This window comes from Palaemon carinicauda, chromosome 44, assembly GCF_036898095.1.
Source record: "Palaemon carinicauda isolate YSFRI2023 chromosome 44, ASM3689809v2, whole genome shotgun sequence".
NCBI classification, from domain to species: Eukaryota; Metazoa; Arthropoda; class Malacostraca; order Decapoda; family Palaemonidae; genus Palaemon; species Palaemon carinicauda.
In genome coordinates, this window is record NC_090768.1 from 23443519 (window position 1) to 23464537 (window position 21019).

Sequence of the window (21019 nt, forward strand, 5' to 3'; positions counted from 1 at the left end):
ACTGTTACTTGATTGGCCCCCAAAGGAAGCCAGTGGAGAAGAGTTGGAGGGCAGAGTACTGTGGTTGAAAGAAGAAAGTCGGGCCTTTTTCAGCTTTGAGGATGACGCTGTAGGTGAAGAATCCCTTTTGGACTTCTTCCTCCTGCTGCCATACTTCTTTCACTGGGAGGGTGACCACTTTTGACACTCTTTGCAGTGGAGGTACGACTGCAGGACTGTTCCTTGCTGGTCGAACACAACTGATGAGAGTCAGTCTCCTTTGCATTCATGAAGGTACTGTAGGTCTTAAGCGGCACCTTTCAGCACTAACTCATCTCTGCAGGCATCTTCAATCCAGACCTGAACGCTCTAGATGCACATCCCATGAAGGCTATAGATGTTTTGTTTATAAACATGTTGGGCGCATCACTCGAACTTGCTAGATAATGATAGTTATTTCGTATATGCATTCTACATTGCCATACGAAGCTCAGTGAATTTTTTCAGGATTTTGTGTTTATCCTTCTATACCCCCTTATATTAGCATTCTGGTCGGGCCCCTTAAAGGTCTCAGGTTTATGAAGTTAGGAAAATACAAATTTGATTAAAAAGAAATTGGATCATGTTATTATGTTTCTACAAACTCATGAATCATATAACAAATATCCTCCTCCTAGAGTAGATCCTAGAAACTTACTGCCTCACATGCAGCATACAGTATGGGAAAAAAGCTAAATGAGTCTTACCTTCTCTGTTCTGGCAAACAAACAATGAGTGAACCTGAAAACATCATTCTAGAATACTAATATGGACATATACTATGTAATTGATTAATTTGTATGGAAAACATTGTATTGTGTTATGAAAATAATTTTTAAAGACTACTGAATAAGTAAGTAGAGGATCATTGCAAGTGTGATGTAAAGATGTGTGGGCGATATCACTTTTGTCTAACATAATACCTTTAATAGATTTATAATTTTCATGCAGTTACTTGATTTTTCTTTTTGTATAGGGTGTTTCCAACATTTATTCCCTTCAATTGAGTTCATCTGTTCTGTGCTGATTTCAAGAATCTTTTCTAGAAATTGATAAAGGGTCTCCCATCTTTCCTACAGGGCTATGAATATGCATGGGGTGTCTCCTGCCTCTCCAATATCAGAACCATTATTAACGGAGGACCATGATGGTACTGGGCAAATTCCTGGAGAAAATGAGGTGCAAATTCGAGCAGTTCTATCTCAGCCATTAGTGACACTGCTTCAACCTACTCCAGTTTCTTCAACATCACTCAGACTTCAGTGGAAAGTAAGCTTTATCAAATAAATATATTGTTTCTAATAAAAGATTATCTTGGAAGTTCCTGTAGATTTGTTGTCTTTGAATGATTACAAGGAAATGTATAAAAAATCTTTAAGTGAGTTTTACTTTAAGAATCACCAAAACCAATGTTAAAAAACAAGGGCTATATATGTTAGGTCTGGTCACGGACGAGGATTAAGCTGCTAGAGTCTGCAGTGTGATGTATGCTGGCGGCTTAGTTCGCCACTAACCTGGGTGAAGCAGAGTCATTCCATACCTATTAATCATTTGGTAATTTAATTTCCTGTCTTATCCTTGAAAAAAAATATTTTAAAATGCCTGAAGTATGTGCTGTTAGTAGAGGGAAATGAGGTAAAGATATCTCTTTCTACCACTTCCCAAAAGATGAAAAACTTCAAAAGAAATGGGTACACCTCTGTTGCAGCAAATTAGAACTTACCTTTTACTGAGGGATGTTTCTTTAGCTGAAAAGAAAAACATGATTCAGATAAAATGTACAATGAGAGAACTTTATCACAAGGTTCATTGCACAACAAAGAACATGAAAAACCCTCTGAACCGGGAAAAATTTCATAACACTTGAAAAGGAACTGCCTTTCAGTGATGACACTTGCAGCATTCAATGATATCCAGGAAGAGCGTTCTGTAGACATGTCCTTTTAGGAGGCTATGGAAAAATAGGTTGTATTGTGAGAAAATTCCTTCAGTAACAGTTAAGAACAGTACTTGATTCAGATGAAAGAACCTGGATAGAAGAGATTTCTAAATCCCAAGGAGCACTTGTTCTTCCCAGAAAGGATGGAGAGGTTGTTTGAGTGCCACCATGGAGAGAGAGTGTTAAAGACTAATAATGGAGCCATTAAGAAATTGTAGAGTGATGTTAAAAGTTTTGTTGATTTACCAGAAGAGGTAATAGGTTATTATGTCCGCTGTGGACTGATTTTTTAGAATTCGGGTGCCAAACAGAACGGTTAAGATATCAAAAGTTTTAAGGTTATGTGAATAAGATATAAGTGAACTTTGTATTATTAGATGCCAGTGTTCTTATATATCTATTATCACATACTGTACATAACTTATATACAAAGTTTTCAATGTCATTTTTTAATTTCCTTTTAAATGAATATCTGGTCTTATTAATTCACAAGCTGTAATATTCTACTATTGATGATTGATTATTGAAAGCAATTTTGATAAAATAATTTTAAGTCGAACATTTCTTTATTTTTTAGTAGAACTAAAAATGCAATGCTAAGCCGTCATTCTAAAAAACAATGAATAAATAAATCTCTCTCTCTCTCTCTCTCTCTCTCTCTCTCTCTCTCTCTCTCTCTCTCTCTCTCTCTCTCTCTCTCTCTCTCTCACACACAAGTAAAATGAAACTAAAGTAGAGGAAAAGGATTGAGATAGAAGTCTTTACTGGTGATGACTTTAAGGTTTTCCGATGATTTGTCAAAGAACTTAATCTCTTCATTCCTACTTGTGAAGCCCTTAAATGCTGATACAGATGAAAAAAGGATTTTCCATGAATTGGAAAGAGGGTGGGTTTGGTATTTAGAATTTTGTAGGATCTTCTGATTATCTTTTGGTGTTTCAGAGACATGCTAATCCATCTTTTACTAGATCAGGTAAAAGAAACCGTATCTAAGAAAACCAAATCCATACGAAATTATATAATTTAATTACACAGGAGAGGAAAGTAGAGTTGAGTATTTCATTCCCATATAGGTTTATGGCGGCACATACCCGAGATGCTGCCAGATGATGTCAGCTCTTGACGACAGGTCGGTGCTTGACCAGACCTTACATATATAGACCTTGGTCAAAAGCAAGTTTCTGGTGAATTATAATTTGAATTCAATTTTAGAAGCAAAGTGTAGGAAAATTCAATATGATAATTAAGTTGGACAGCATTTTTTCCAGAAGGTACTCCCTGAACAGAAAACTTACATGTTCCTTGTGTCTAATTTAGGAATACATGCTAAACAGTTCAGCTTGGTGCATAAGTCATTGTCAATTTTTTCTGTTATTGTATTACAACCTTTATATCACCCTTTCTTTAGTGAAGTTTTTTTTCTGGATGGATAATTTATTCATGCACAAATGAGGGTACAATCGCCTTGTGGTAGCTGTAATAGAGTAGGGGCTGCCCGGTAATGTTCTAATAAAAGGGGTTCGTCCTTGGAAATACTTATTTCTGAGGAGGTGGCGTGTGGTCTCCAAGAGCTTTCAAATAACAGGGAATCCAATATGACAAGAAAAATCCTAAAAAAAAAATATTGTACTCTGAACAGAAGGCTTTTTTGAATCCATCATAGCACTGCTGATTCTGAAATTTGTCGGACACATGTCACATCGCGAAGAACCAATATTAGTACTGGAGCCGAGGAAACCTGTTTGCTAGTAAGCACTCGACTATCATCGTCCAGAAATAGGTTTTTTCATACATTAAACTCCCTTTTTTAAGAATAGTGTTGTGTGGTCTTCAAGAACCAATACCAGAGAAACTATCGAGTAGACTCCTGTACCTTAACAGATACTCATCTCCAACAAAGCAAACTACAGGTAGTCATCGACTTACGACGGAGATAGAGACCGAGAGACGCATCCTAAGTTGGGCTTGACGTATGTTAAACTAAAAAAAAAGGGAAGTTTCCACAGATTTATCAAGTTGTGTTATGATTCGGCAATCATCCAAGTCATATTTTATCAATATATTCTTACTGTATATTATTTAATTTTCTTGTTCCATAGGATATCATATGCTCTAATAAAGCATTATTGTATTCTATTTTTCAATTTCAGAAACATTTTAGCAATCAACAATTACCAACTTTTTTGTGTACCTTTGGTTGTGATCAGCTTTGGTGCTTATCTGAAGGTCCTGCTACTGTATTGAGATAATGCGCATGTATGAATGGTGTATTGTTTATATAATTTCTTAATTTATTTCAAATATATTCAGTATGTTACAAGATATCATAGTTTTCATATAGTTCGTTTATAGTAATTATTATCAAGTATACAAATGTGCTTCATGCTATTTTTCGGTCTTGGGAGTACTGTATTTCAATATTCAACAATTATTATTATTATTATTATTATTACTAGCTAAGCTACAACCCTTGTTGGAAAAGCAGGATGCTATAAGCCTCGGGACCCCAACAGGGAAAATAGCCCTGTGAGGAAAGGAAACGATGGAAAATAAAATATTTTAAGAACAGTTACGTTAAAGTAAATATTTTCTATACAGTCAGGCCTCCTTCACGATAGTTGTGTTACAGACACAGGCGCGAAAAGGGAATTTTCGTGAATAAGTGCTGCACTAGGGAGGGCTAACGCCTTACCTAAAAAGTCACAGCCCCTTGCCACGAACAGGTGCCGGAGCTGATGATTAACACAGTAAATAGTGCCTAATATTGTTTTCTTTTGGTTTCTACAACAGTTTATAATCATATGTACAGTGTACCGTGCATTTGCACACGTGTACACTACATGCTCGACACAGTAAGGTTACAGTACAGTATTGTGCTTGGGTAAAGTTTTACTAATTTATGTACATTTGTTTTAAATTTCGGGTGTATTTTATCAATCTAAGTATTTTGGGTGCTGTGATCAGATCAGCTGATCTTATTCTTTCTTATTCAAAATATCTTCGTCATGAATATTACATCAGCAATTGTTATCATATGAATATCTCTCTCTCTCTCTCTCTCTCTCTCTCTCTCTCTCTCTCTCTCTCTCTCTCTCTCTCTCTCTCTCTCTCTCCCTGTTTGTATATTTTTATTTTCAATTCACTGTTAAACCTTCACATTTCTTTGGACATTATAAGAAATTTGTCGTATCATTACTCGGTTTCAATTATGGGAAGATTAGTAATGCATCGAAAGGAAATCACTTGATTCGCCCCTCGCTTTCTGCCAAAAATATGACGTCATCAGATTTTTTTTCTTAAATTTATGGTAAATTGTACTATTCTCATAACTACTGATACAGACCACTAAATACTTGATTTCGTCTCTCGGTGTTTCGATGATGGAAATACTGTAGTAAGATTACTCGGTAACATGCTGAAAGGAAATCATTTGGTTTACTAGCGAGCTTCCGCCAGAAATATGACGTCTTTGGACACTTGATGTAACCTCTATAAAGAATGACTTGCAAAATATGTAAATCCCTTTTCTTTTTTCTTGCAAGAAATGAAAGAAAATACCGTACTAACTTATCAAGCAAACGTATTTCATTTTCACTGTGTAAAAGAAATATACGTATTATTTTTAAGAAAATATTTGTCCTATTAGTGTACTTTCTTTAGATAAATATCGATCTATTATCAAAGATTAAGTAAAACTAGAGTAGAGTCAAATTAATGCTACGTGGTACTCATAACAACTGATACAGACCCACAAAATACTTTGTATCGTTACTTAGTATTTCAATGGGAATACCAATACTAATCGTTAGCGTATTGGAAGGAAATCGCTGTATTACCCGGTCGCTCTCTGCCGGTAATATGATGTCGCCAGACATGTGATATGAACTCGACAGATATTAGAAGTTTTCTCAATGTACGTTTTACTGAAAATGGATACTGTATATTATCAATAAAAGAAAATACTAATTTACCAAGATAAATCATTTTATTTTTATATAAGAAAATAGATTATTTTGGAGGGAATATTTCTCCTATTAGCGTAATATTTCCGATAGACTTGTGACGTCATAACCCTGAAAAAGTGTCGCAAAGTCAATCGGTCATAAGTCTCATATGTCCTAAGGCGACGACTACCTGTATTAGTTTGAAACTCGCCTCATAGGAAATCCCTGGAGATAGCCAGATGTGTCATGATTGGTATGTTGAGGGGCCAGGATGAGAGGTTTCCCCTTTCGTCAAGTTAACTACCATAGTTGCCATGGTTGAGCTGAGCATCACTCACGAATGTAGTATCACATGGATTTGTTTCAGGTAGTCTTATAAGTTCTCTATCTCTAGACTAACCCGTAAAATTCTTTATGTCGTAGGACTACCTACTGTATCAGCATAAAAAGCCAGTGAGAAAGCAATTTTTCTCATAATTTGGGATTTAGGGGAGGAAAGAGGGTCTGCCTTTTTTATGAGAGGTCATTAGAGTATGGATAATCCTCTGTAAAAAGGGCATTCTTGTGATACAGTACATACTACCTTCTGCAGATGTTGATCAGCACGGTATGCCTGCATGGTCGATACTAGTAAGAGGTTGCCTATCCCTTTCCAATAAAGCTATGAAATAAAGAGGATTAATAAAGAATTCATGCACCCTGTCGAGTGAAAAGGACACTGAAGGAGTTGGGCAGGATAGTCGTCATAAGACAGAAGATGTGTAGTCTTGTGTAACATGTCAGTCTAAATCCAAGTTAATAAGTCCTGTATGAGGCATTCTCTCAATGCAAATTTGTATGATAAAATTGTTATGGCTTAATTTTCTTTTCTTCAAAGAGGTGAACTAGAAAGGAAGCTAAGAATTCCAGGGTTATCAGGCATGGCGACTTATCCTCAAGGAAGGATCTCCATGCTGACTGGTATTGTCTGGTGGATGAAGGCTCTTACATTTCATCTGATAGGTCATATTGTACTGTATGCTGAATATTCCTTGCTGTAGATATGGGAGAGGAAATCCAAGTGTGAAGCTTCTGGGTTAGAAAAGAGGAAGTGGAGGTATTACCATATCCTACTCTGATATATTGGTATTTTGGAAGGACCTTGAAGACTTTAAAAATCAAGCTCGTTGGAGAAAAGATTTATTGAAGACCATTTGTTCCAGTTCATGTTTAGGGCATCTCTTACCATTGCCTGGGAATCCACATTCAAGAGCTACATAAAGCAGGGGTTTGTGATTCTCTTTAGTTATGAACAAGTTTACTTGTTAGTTGTGAAAAAGTCCACTTGAAGAACCTGTATAATCTCAAGGATCTCTTGGAACTAGCAGTGATCCAATGTTCATTCCATATTCTGGGTCATTTGTCTGTATAGGGAGTCCACTACCATGTTGAGGGAGTCGAAAAGGTGAATTGGAAAGAGGAATAGGTCCTTCTCCAGAAAGAGCTTCATAATTAGAAGAATCACTGCATTGAAAGTTCTTGAGCAGGATCCTCCCTTCCTGAGACAACAGACCATGGCCTGGTTGTCTATGAAAATTTTTATATGAGGGTGTTGTACTCTGAAAAAAGTAAACATTTGTGAAAAATGGAGTAGTATTTGAAAGAAGTAAAGAAAGGGAAGAACTTTCGAAACTCGGCGACTTTATATGGCGAGTGACAAAAACTCTTAAGTATATAAACAATGACCTTAGGCAAAAACATTATGTACTGTACACTTATGTTAACTGGATTGCGAAGCATAAATAACAAAATCGCAAGTTAACCAACTGACTTATAGGAGGACTATATTTAACTTAAAGGTTGAGGAGGATGCCCTTACAGTGTGGTATTTGGAGCAAGCAAAAGAGAACATCCTCACACGTTTTCAGATTGATTTAAAAGATGTTAGGCAAGCACATACTAGAGATCATGTAGCCTTAGCTCCAATACCAATACAGTATTGGTTCTTGGCAATGTTATCATGTGTCAGACTTATTTTAGCATAAATAGTGCTGTGACTGATTCAATAGAACCTGTGTACTCGCTAAGTCCGTGCTTTGCACATTAATACACTGTCCCTGGAGCATGGAGGAAAATACAGTATTCCTTTGTTATTTTCTTGTCGTATTGGATTCCCTGTTTGAGCCTATCACTGGAAAGTTCTTGGAGACCACACAGCACATAAACCCAAAAAATTACTTTAGAGAGTGAAATATTTTATCAAATGTTTTTGGTCCTTTATCACCATATTTCATGACTTTTCATTCTATTAATTAAAGTTCTTGTAATTTTTGTTTTTCATTATTAAACTTAGCCGGTGATCATATAGCTGTCAGCTCTGCTGCCCGACAGAAAAACCTAAGGACAAAATACGCCAGCGATCGCTATACAGGTGGGGGTGTACATCAACAGCGCCATCTGTCGAGCAGGTACTCAAGTACTCCATGTCAACACAGAACCAATTTTCTCTCTGTCGTGCCACTGGCAAGACCTACTAAAATACGCTGTTACTAACTGGATTTGTTTTCACAACTATTTGGTGAAGTACACTATTCTAGTTTTGAGCTTTCGCTATGCAGGGGTTTTATCTTCATCTCAAAACTTGAACTCGTTTTGGATAGATTTAATTATGGTGACTAAGAGAGTATGGACTCTCTTTCACTTTTAAATGGCCGACCCTTCCCTTAGACGGAAGTGTGTTTAGGTTTTTAGTAATTTTGCTTAACACGTTATAGATCTATATATTTTATATCTCTCCGCCTTTATTAGGCCTCTTCGATTAACTTTCCATTTATTATAAACATATAAAAGAAATTTTTATGTTTTGTTTATTTGCGACCTTTCCTGATAGTAGGCGGTCCTAACTTGGAACCGAAGTTAATCAACGTTGAGCCCGTTATATCGTATTTAGCCTTTAAAGAATTTAAAACTTTTTAAATTTAATGTTTTATGAAAGAATTTCTTTGATAGTCTTCGTACTGTTTTCAAAGATGAACTAACGTTTAGTTTTTTTAGACTACGCAGTTGTTGACGTTCAGGACGTTCAACATGCGCTCTATCGTTACGATAGAGAGAGAGTGTATCACGGTTTCACTTTGCAGTAAGAGTAAATCGATTCTGACGTTTCGTTCATTCTTTCTTAACTTAAATGGTTTAAATTCTAAATTAAAGGAACTTTTTATTTGGAAAACCTTTGTTTTTTCCTTTAGCCATATAACATGTTTTTTTGACGATATATAATTGGGCTCTTCTCTCAGGTGCGAAATCAAGAGAGAAAGAGAGAGAGAGATAGAGACGGAGGGAGAGAGAGGAGAAAAAACGTTCCGTTCAAGCGGGTAACGTTGTTCTCGTGTCACTCTCCTCCCTAGTCGCTGTACGGGGAAGAAGGTAAAACGTTTCTAGGGTTTTATTCTTGTCCCCAGGCTATGTGCGGTGAGAGATTGTAAACGTAGTTTAATTGAACTAGTGTTTAGTCTTTCCCAGCCACTGAATTCTTTATCTTTATATGTTTTCTGTTTTTGCTAGTATTAATGAGCTGCATTATACGACTGTTTTCGCAATTACTACCTTTTAATGAAGGGTAGAATTGCGTGTTTCAGGTAGAAATCAGTAAAAGTTTCGATTTCAGTGAAATAAGTGCAAAACAGAAAATCGAAGTGATAAAGTGATATGCGCAAAGTGTTACAGTGTTGCGTCCGAGGGTTCGTCTGTTCGTGCCTGTCGTTCACCTAGTCCGGGACCTCTTGCAAGCTCCCAAGCCCAGGGGAGAAGTAATGTCGAACGACTTATGGGTTCGTCAGGCCTTGATCAACGAACAGACGTTTCCCTCCGTGGTTTCGGGCGTATCTACCCAAGATCGCCCCACCCACACAAAGACGAGAGAGCCCATTTACTTCTCGTCTGCGGAAGAGGTTTCTCGTAAGAAACCATGGACCAAGGTCTCGCAGCTTATTAAGCGCAAGTCGGTCCCTTCCGCGCAAGTCCAACGGCCCAGTTGTAGCCACTGGGTCAGTTCGGACTCGCTGCAGTCTTCCGACGACTGCTCACCTCCTAAGAGAGGCAAAGCGGTACCGCAACAGGCAGTAACACCGTCTGTTGCCGCACCTGCTACTGTAGACCCTAAGTGGTCTTTGCTACAGTCTATGCAGACACAGTTAGCATCTTTTATGCAGGAGTATCGTGCGGAGAAGGTTGACGCTGCACCCGTTAGCCTACAACCAACCAAGGTTGTGCGTACAGTAGACGCTGACGCTACCTGCTCCCGCACTCCGCCTGTGAGAGTTCCACCACCCATGCGCAGTGTACCCTGCCAGCCGCACGTTGACGTTCACAGACGCACGCTACCCTCCGTTGACGTTCGCGAGTTACCACAATAACAGGAGGGTGGAGTTAAGTTGCTTTGTTTTGACGCTGTGCGTCAACCTCCGCATTCTAGAGTTGTTTTGACTGCTCAGTATAGACAGTCAAAGCAGTCTCGAGTGAACACTGTATGTCCTCACGCTCCTGTTGTGGTTGACAGTTCAGTTGTTGACAGTTCACAGTCTATCAAGCAGTTACATGATGTTGCCTTCTGGTCTGCTACTAATGCACCAGTGCTGTATGTCCTCACGCACCTGTTGTGGTTGACAGTTCACAGACTGTCAAGCAGTTACATGACGTTGCCTTCTGGTCTGCTACTAATGCACCAGTGAGAGACTCACTGAGATAACCTAGCTTTTATCGGACAAGGTTCCTGTAGATGAGAAAGTGCTGTTCTCCCTCCTACTGATATTCCTTTGAGGACTCTGTCATTTGGAGAGGAGCCTTAAGCTGCTTAGCCTCCTATGGACTTTAATTAAATCATGATGATTTTTTTAAGGATCTTCGTCCGGATCTTGTAACTGCTGCTCCTCGTTCGCCTAAACGTCAGAACTTACACTAGGCCTAGCTACTTCGAAGCCGTTGTTGTTAAGCTAGTGCTCTCTCGCTCTCCTAGAGAGCGTTACGTTGGCTAGGCGACTGGTTTTTGCACCAGGAGGAGTTTTAGGGATACAGCCTTTGATTTCCCTTCTTTTAAACTGGCTTATAGAGCGAGAGTCTGATAGGACACGAGAAAAGTTCTCGGCTTGGAAGTTCATGCCTCTGCCCAAATAGACTTCTCAATTCTGGTAGACTCGCCCTGGCGCCTAGCCAGGAGACGCTCCAAGTTGTTTACAGGTCAACTTCTCAGCTTTTGTCGAGCCTTTGAAGTTTTGCTGTACTATTATGTCACACATAACAAGGCTTCCAGGGATGGTAAATGGTTCCGCCTCAGTCGCTAACCCCGTCTGTTGCCACACCTGCTCCCGTAGACCCTTAATGGGCTTTGCTGCAAGACATGCAGTCCAAGCTTGTGTCCTTGATAGAGGACTTAAATGCGGAGAAGAACCTTCTGGCCAACAACCTTCCAACCGGTTGGTTGTGCGCCCTGTTGCGCTGAGGTATCCTACTCGCGTCTGCCAGTTGAGGTGGTTCCTCCACCGATGCGACCCAGTGTGGGTTGCCAGTCGCACGTTGACGTTAAGCGACGCTCGGAGGTGGTTGTTGACGTTCAGTGTGTCACTAGGAAGACGTTCAACAACCAGCAGAGGTAACTTGTTGTGACGCAGTGCGTCAACCTCAGCAACCCGGTAGGGTGTTGACTGCACAACCCAGCAGTCTAGACAGTTTCGGGTTGACGCTGTACTTCCTTGCGCTCCCATGGTTGTTGACAGTTCACAGACTGTGCAGCAGTGCCATGATATTGCGTCCGGCTCCGTCACGCATCCACCAGTGCGACCGGATTCAGCGAGTCAGACGTTGCCCACTCCGTTGCCGTTTCCTCATCAGTTTCGGATGAGGAACCCTCTGATGAGGACGTTGCTGAACAAGACGATCAGCCCCCAGCCCTGCTATCCATCCAGAAGATGCTGAAGAAGGAACGCTGCCCAGTCAGGCTGTGGATGAGTCTGGTAGGGACACTCTCATCCGTGGATCAATTTGTGTCACTAGGAAGACTACACCTCCGTCCTCTTCTATACCATCTAGCTTTTCACTGGAATAAGGACAAGACGCTAGAAGCGGTCTCGATCCCGGTTTCCGGAAAGTTAAAGTCTTGTCTGACTTGGTGAAAGGACTATATTAACCTTAGAGAGGGTCTTCCCCTGACTGTTCAGACTACCAACCACGTTCTCTTCTCGGACGCATCGGACGTAGGCTGGGGTGCGACATTAGACGGTAGGGAATGCTCGGGATTATGGAACTCGAGTGAAAGGACAATGCATTTCAACTGCAAGGAGCTACTGGCAGTACGTCTGACCTGGAAAAGCTTCAGGTCTCTCCTTCAAGGCAAAGTGGTGGAGGTGAACTCTGACAACACCACGGCTTTGGTGTACATCTCCAAGCAAGGAGGGACCTACTCTCTGACATTGTACGAGATCGCAAGGGACCTCCTCACCTGGTCAAAAGGTCTAGACATTTCAATAGTAACGAGGTTCATCCAAGGCAACTTGAATGTCATGGCAGATTGTCTCAGTCGGAAGGGACAAATAATTCCAACAGAATGGACCCTCCACAAGGATGTATGCAAGAGACTTTGGGCCACCTGGGGCCAGCCAACCATAGATCTCTTCGCAACCTCGATGACCAAGAGGCTCCCAATATTTTGCTCACCAATCCCGGACCCAGCAGCAGTTCATATAGATGCCTTTCTACTAGATTGGTCACATCTAGATCTATATGCATTCCCTCCGTTCTAGATTGTCAACAAGGTACTGCAGAAGTTCGCCTCTCACGAAGGGACAAGGTTGACGCTAGTTGCTTCCCTCTGGCCCGCGAGAGAATGGCTCACCGAGGTACTTCGATGGCTAGTAGACGTTCCCAGAACTCTTCCCCTAAGGGTGGACCTTCTACGTCAGCCACGCGTAAAGAAGGTACACCAAGGCCTCCACGCTCTTCGTCTGACTGCCTTCAGACTATCGAAAGACTCGAGAGAGCTAGAGACTTTTCGAAGGAGGCAGCCAGAGCGATTGCTAGAGCAAGGAGAACATCCACCCTTAGAGTCTACCAATCGAAGTGGGAAATCTTCCGAAACTGGTGCAAGTCAGTATCCGTATCCTCGACCAGTACCTCTGTAACTCAAATAGCTGACTTTCTCTTATATCTGAGGAAAGAACGATCTCTTTCAGCTCCCACTATCAAGGGTTACAGAAGCATGTTGGCATCAGTCTTCCGTCACAGAGGCTTAGATCTTTCCAACAATAAAGATCTACAGGACCTCCTTAAGTCTTTTGAGACCACGAAGGAGCGTCGTTTGGTTACACCTGGTTGGAATTTAGACGTGGTACTAAGATTCCTTATGTCAGACAGGTTCGAACCACAACAATCAGCCTCCCTGAAAGATCTCACCTTAAAGACACTTTTCCTGATATGCTTAGCCACAGCTAAAAGAGTCAGTGAGATTCATGCCTTCAGCAAGAACATCGGATTCTCATCCGAAACGGCTACATGTTCTACAACTTGGTTTTCTAGCCAAACACGAGCTGCCTTCTCGGCCTTGACCAATATCGTTCGATATTCCAAACTTATCGCATGGTTGGAAATGAACTAGAAAGAGTCTTATGTCCTGTAAGAGCTCTTGAGTTCTATTTAAAAACCTTTACGAGGCCCGTCTGAAGCTTTATGGTGTTCAGTTAAGAATCCATCTTTGCCTATGTCAAAGAATGCTTTATCCTATTTTATCAGACTGTTATTACGAGAGGCTCATTCCCATCTGAATGAGGAAGACCAAGCTTTGCTGAAGGTAAGGACACACGAAGTTAGAGCTGTCGCAACTTCAGTGGCCTTTAAACAAAATAGATCTCTGCAAAGTATAATCGACGCAACCTATTGGAAAAGCAAATCAGTGTTCGCGTCTTTTTATCTTAAGAATGTCCAGTCTCTTTACGAGAACTGCTACACTCTGGGACCATTCGTAGCAACGAGTGCAGTAGTGGGTGAGGGCTCAACCACTACAATTCCCTAATTCCATAACCTTTTTAATCTTTCTCTTGAAATGTTTTATTTTTGTTTTTGGGTTGTCCGGAAGGCTAAGAAGCCTTTCGCATCCTACTTGATTTGGCGGGTGGTCAAAGTCATTTCTTGAGAAGCGCCTAGATTAGAGGTTTTGATGAGGTCCTTTAGTATGGGTTGCAACCCTTCATACTTCAGCTCCTAGGAGTCGCTCAGCATCCTATGAGGATCGCGAGGCTCAGTAAGGAAGACGTACTTAAAAAGGCAGAGTAATTGTTCAAGTCGACTTCCTTACCAGGTACTTATTGATTTTATGTTTGTTATTTTGAATAACTGCTAAAATGGAATACAAAATACTTAGCTCTTAATGTAACACATAATGCTGGTCTCTACCCACCCCCCTGGGTGTGAATCAGCTATATGATCACCGGCTAAGTTTAATATTGAAAAATGTTATTTTCATTAGTAAAATAAATTTTTGAATATACTTACCCGGTGATCATAAATTAAAGGACCCTCCCTTCCTCCCCAATAGAGACCCAGTGGGCAGAGGAGAAAATTGGTTCTGTGTTGACATGGAGTACTTGAGTACCTGCTCGACAGATGGCGCTGTTGATGTACACCCCCACCTGTATAGCGATCGCTGGCGTATTTTGTCCTTAGGTTTTTCTGTCGGGCAGCAGAGCTGACAGCTATATGATCACCGGGTAAGTATATTCAAAAATTTATTTTACTAATGAAAATAACATTTTGTTGATTTTTTAGGTAAATTTTAACCAGTTTATTTTTGCAGGTTCAGGATTATGAAGACTATATTGATGGATATTATATTAGATATCGTGAGGTTGGGTCCATGCATCACTTTCAAATGAAGAAGGTAGTCCGTTCTGCAAAGAATACATATACCATTAGTGACCTGGCAAAATTTACAGAGTATGAAATTTTTGTAGTTCCATACTACAGAGGCATACATGGACATCCATCAAATTCTAGGATTATTATGACACTGGAGGATGGTAAGTATATATTTTATTCCCTTTTAACTTGATGCCATGAAAGTTTCTGAATTTGTTTAATGTAGCAAATAAATTTACATTGTGTCATTTCCCCAATGCCTACAAGCTGTTATAGCTGAAAACAAGATAAGAATTATGAACTTCTTTAGAGGAAAAAAGATAAACTCATTCTAATCCCAGTTTTATTTCTCTCATTTTTTTTTTCTTGGATACAGTTCCTACTGCACCACCAACTGGAGTGGAAAGTTTAGTGCTAAATACTACCAGTGTTGTGTTGTCTTGGCAACCTCCACCTATTGCACATACAAATGGCCATATAACTCATTTCTCCATCTGGTTGTTTATAAATAAGACTGAGTGGCATTCCAATTTAACAGTGGCTGGATCCTTACATAGTGTCACTCTTCACAATCTCACCTTTGGAGCTCACTTCACTGCTACAATTGCAGCACACACCAGGTACAGTATTTATTTTGTGTGAGGCTAAATATTGCCAACTTATTTGTTTTCTTTTCATTTTTTCCCAGTTAATCTCCTTGTTACATATAAAAAATTATCTAGTATTTGTATTAGAATGTATTGGTCAGTCCTTTTCATTTCCAAGTTTAATTACTTTATCTCAAAATGCTTTTCTAGTCTTGTTATTTTGCTAAGTAGAGTGATCATTTTTATTTTTTTTTTTCTTGGAACTAAGACTGCAATAAGAATTTCTCATAGGAAATATGACATTTGAAAGTAATTTGTATTTTTCCTAACTATACAAACCTGAGGTTCTTAACTAGGAGTAACTCAGCATAGCTTGGCGTTCACAGCCTGGAAAAACTTGAGCGTGGTGGCAGCCAAACCACCCAGCAAGTTTATATGTATGTGGGAGTGAGAGATATAAATGGGCAACTTGGTAGAGATTAGGCTTGCCTGCAGTCGTTGGAAGCCAGCCTGCAGGGTTTTTGGCTGCTGTACACCAATGGAGGGGAAGATGAAGAAAGAAATGGCCAGTCATTCCTTTACAATTACCCTAGACCGAGACTGCAACCTCTGCTTCTGACCAACAGCTAATTGTCGTGTGAGGAGCAAAGAGGCTATGCTACTTGCTTAGGGGCCACCACAGGGCCAGTGGGAAATGTGTTGAGGGATCTTCGTGTTACATTTTGCAGTTAGTGGGTGGTGAAGGTTGTCTGGTGCTTGCACACGCTTACTTGCAACACACAAGTTTCTCTTAAACTCTAGGGACCTGCTAATGCATCTAACGTCATGTGCTCTGGGTCGCCTCCCTAAACGGTGAAGGGATGGATAAGGGCACATTCAATAACGTGCCTGATCCAAGAAGAGATTGAGTTATTAGTAACCTTCCTTTTGACCCTGAAGTTACTTGACATATGGGCGAGCACTGCTGGTATGGTAGAAGTAGCGCCTCAGCGCCCTCACAGGACTAAGTAATAGTTTATCTGTATCATCGGTTACAACCCTTGGGTTTATAGCTTCCTGCTTTTCCAATTAGGGTTGTAGCTTAACTAGTAATAATAATAATAAACAGGAAATGAAGTTTTCCTTTCAAGTTCAGCATGGTTGTAAGTCAATCAAGATCTGTCATTTTTTCTTCTTAAATCTGACCATGGCTAATTTTTTACAAGTTTAAAGGGACTTGAAATTAGAGTAGGACATATTTCATGTCCTTATCTTATGCCATGTTTAAAGATTTCTTTGACAAAAAATGTAAGTTTTCCATTAAGAAATAAGAGATGGAGGAATTTTTTTTTTTTTTTATATTAAACAAACAAATCAGTGTCTGCTTTGAGTGGAGGTATGCTTGTTGTTATTTTTTTCTCTGTTCTCTGCATAATGTTTATCACTGTTCTCTGAAATAATAAGTTTTTTTTTTTCATTCGAGTTATTTAAACTAAAATTCTTGTAATTTATTATGCAGGAATGAGTCAAATATTATTAAGAGGAAATAATAAGCTGAAAATAATTTGATAAAAATGATGAAAAGAAGGGAAATGAATTGAAGGTCTAATAGATAAAAATTTATTGTAAAACTAATTTATGTACATATAACAACAGGATTGTTACTGTAAGGGAGAGAGAGTGTGCATGTGTTAGTTAATTAGTTCATCATTGTCTACACAAGGTTGTGTCTAGAAGGGCTCTTTAACAGTTCATGTACACTACTGTACATTATGTAACGTGTACATTTCATTTTCATTGAACACAATCCGTAAGGTATAGTGCGTCACAAATTTCACTGCAAGGACTTTGTAAATGTTAGTGATGTTTCACAGGTTGGATTTCAGGGACTTCTAACTCACAAAGCAGTGAGTCTCCGTAGTTAAAGGTCAAGGGTTTGTATGTTACGTGTGAACAAATGACAAATTTTTATAAAGTAATTTGTATTTTTCCTAGTCATACAAACCAGATCTCTTGAATCAAACTTCCCTCCTCAACACCCTTGTCAGTCCTGAGCTGAAAGGTCAAAAGTAGAGGCTCTCAGACTGAAAGTGGGCAGGGGTCCTCACCATGCACCCACACCAGTTGGATAACCACTTGATATTATTATTATTATTATTATTATTATTATTATTATTATTATTCAAGCTACAACCCTAGTTGGAAAAGGAATATGCTTTAAGGCCAAGGGCTCCAACAGGGAAAAATAGCCCAGTGAGGAGAGGAAACAAGGAAATAAATAAATGCTATTAGAAGTAATGAATGATTAAAATAAAATATTAAAAAACCATTAACAACATTAAAACAGATAATTCATATATAGACTATTAAAACTTATGTCAGCCTTTTCGACATAAAAACATTTGCTGCAAGTAGTATTGAGCCTCATGATGTAGAAGGCCTGAATATTAGAATTAACTGCATGACTATTACTGTATTACAAATAGGATGGAACTGTCCAGGAAGACCTGAATGTAAAGGATGATCAGAATTAGGAAAAATCTTATGCAGCATGCATAATGAACTAATTAAATGACGGTGCCAAAGATTACAGTGGTACCTCTACATACGAATTTAATCCGTTCCAGAACCAACTTCGGATGTAGAAAATGTTCGGATGTAGAAACGAATTTTCCCATAAGAATACATGGTAATTCATTTAATTCGTTCCTCAGCCTAAAAACCCATAATAAATCCTTAATAAATGGCTACACATAATTACACATAACAATAACATTACTGCATAATATGTAAGAAGCATGTAAAAAAGATAATTATAAAGAAATAATAAATAAAAAATGTGTTTTATTGCCACTTTACCTTAGAGACAGGCCAACGCAGGTGTAGGATTTGCTACGCCGGAGACGGACGATCGGCGAGAAGGTAGACATGGTGTTAACATGTTCTTTAAATAAATACTCTCTCTCTCTCTCTCTCTCTCTCTCTCTCTCTCTCTCTCTCTCTCTCTCTCTCTCTCTCTCTTTTGTTCTTCTTCACTGTTAGTGTTAGAGACGTCTATTAATTTTTTCTGAGAGAGAGAGAGAGAGAGAGATTAAACAAAAATGAGAGATTAAACAAAAATGTGTTGTGTACATATGATTTTTAACAGCGTTAACGAGTTGAAAGACAGTTAAATGTAACTAAAAAAACAATATCAGCGAATCTGAATTCCTTTATTAATTAAAACAAATATTGATACAAACACACTCGTGTGCGTATGCGCAAACACACACACGCACGAGGAGACACGATCGGCGAGGAGGTAGAGATGGTGACCGATAACATACCGTAACTTACACCACGGAAATTTTAATCTAACTTAGCTTATTTTTTTTTTTTTTTTTTTTATATTTCATATTTTTTTACATTTTTTTCTTTTGATTTTTTATTTTCATCACTTTCAGTGACGAGTTACAGTGTGTTATCGCAGTCACCATCTTTACCTCTTCCCCGACCGTCTCTCTTACTGCGTAGCAATTCCTGTTTTAGTTAATAAAGGAATTTAGATTAGCTGTTATTACTTTCTTAGTTACATTTAATTGTTTTTCAACTCGTTGACGCTGTTAAAAATCATATGTACTCTAAACACATTTTTGTTTAATCTCTCTCTCTCTCTCTCTCTCTCTCTCTCTCTCTCTCTCTCTCTCTCGGAAAAAAAATAATAGACGTATCTAACACTATAACAGCGAGAGAGAGAGAGAGAGAGAGAGAGAGAGAGAGAGAGAGAGATTTTATTTAAAGAACATGTTAATGCTATGTTTAGAGAGAAACAGAAAAAGAGAGAAGTCTTATTTAAAAGAGTTTGTTAATGCTATCATGGTTTTCTTTGCTTCACTTTTTACTTTCTTTCTGTTCATCACGCTGGCCCTTCTCACAAATGATCGTTGCCATCAATCTCTTTGTCCTTTATCCCTATCAACAAAAGGCATTCTATCTCTTCCAGGGTATTGCTAAGATGTCTTGTAATAATGGTGATCCCCTTCGATGGTTATTTGCTTTAATGGCTGCCTTCAGCTTGATGATCCTCGAGATATTAGGCCTATTCCGGCCATATTGTTTAGCCATACAGTATCACTCACATGCACACTGCTCTCATGTTTTTCTATAATTTCTTGCTTCAATTCTAATGAAAGAATTGCCTTCTTCCTGTACTGAAACTTAGCTTTTTAGGCACCATGATTATAGGTAAAATCAAAAAGGAAATGTGAGAAAAGGAAGAAAATAAGCACTGTTAATAACAGACCCAACAGAGGACAACCACACAATACACACAAGAATAGAGAACTGAGCACTCGACGCTCAATGGCGTAATGTTTACTTCGTGTGTCGAAATAAAATTCGGGTGTAGAGTCAAAAATTTGCTCGAATTTTACTTCGGATGTTGGAAAATTCGGATGTAGATACGTTCGTGTGTAGAGGTTCCACTGTAATATCTAGATCAGGAATAAGAAATTTAATAAACCGTAAGTTCCTGTCATACAAAGTTATAGAAACATTATTAATGCCGAGATCCAGATGTTGAGGAGCCACTGTCCTTGACCTACTTACAATCATACTTTGAGTTTTGTTAGGATTCAACTTCATTCCCCATAATTTGCGTCATGCACTAATTTTAGCTAGATCTCTATTAAGGGATTCTGCAAACCCAGATCTACATCAGGAAAAGGAATTAATGCAAAGAGAGTAGCATCATCTGCTTATGCAACAAGCTAGTTTTCTCTGCCAAACCATATGTCACGTGTATATGATATGAAAAGTAATGGGGACATGAACATTACCCTGTAGAACACCAGATATCACATTCCTATACTCACTATGGTGCCTTCAACAACAATTCTTTGAGATCTGTTACTTGAAAATTCAATGATAATGTTAAGAAACGACCCACCCACTCCCAACTGTTAAGAGTTTAAAAACAAGGGCCTCATGATTAACACTGTTAAAGGCAGCACTAAAATCAAGGCCAATCATACGAACCTCTTGACCACAATCAAGGGATTTCTGTACAGAATTGGAGATTGTAAGAAGGGCATCACATGCTCCAAGGCCTTTACGAAAAGGCAAATAGCAAACTAGGGAATAGATGATTACCTTCAGCAAGCCTACTAAGATGTTTTGCCAAAAGACATTCAAAAACTTTAGATAATATGGGAGTTATAGATAATATGGGAGTTATGGAAATTGGGCAGTAATGAGTTGGACTTGATATACCACATTCACATTTATATAGTGGAGTAACATTACCAATTCTCCAACAAGTGCTAAAAGCCCTCATCTTGTTAACTTGCACAAAATAACAACTTTGGAGCTAAGAAATCTGCAGTCTTTATAAAAAAAACAAAGGGAAAAAACTTAAATGGCTAATTCCAACTTGCAATTGAAACGGTCTTCCTAATTAAAGGGCTCAGGTTGTTAGGGCTAGGAAAAATACAAATTACTACTTAAAAAAATTTTCCTTTTACATATTTGTTATAGACTGCTTTGAGCTTATGTATGTTTTTCTTACTTGGTTCCTCATTTATGTAGGTAGTCTCAATATTGTACTCTTAGGGTACTAAGTGTTTTCCAGTATTTCATAGTTTTAACTTTACTTTTCAACTATAGATTCTTTGTGGTTGATCACTAAGATTGCG

General features: G+C 38.9%; 1 protein-coding gene across 1 annotated transcript in view; it reads left to right on the top strand.

The window, feature by feature from the left end:
- The window catches only part of LOC137634353 (roundabout homolog 2-like), a 233994-nt gene that overhangs the window by 179848 nt on the left and 33127 nt on the right, over nt 1–21019 (top strand). Inside the window, 3 exon segments of the mRNA XM_068366750.1 lie at nt 1098–1287; nt 14720–14942; nt 15158–15401. Coding sequence (XP_068222851.1) covers nt 1098–1287; nt 14720–14942; nt 15158–15401 — 657 coding nt within the window.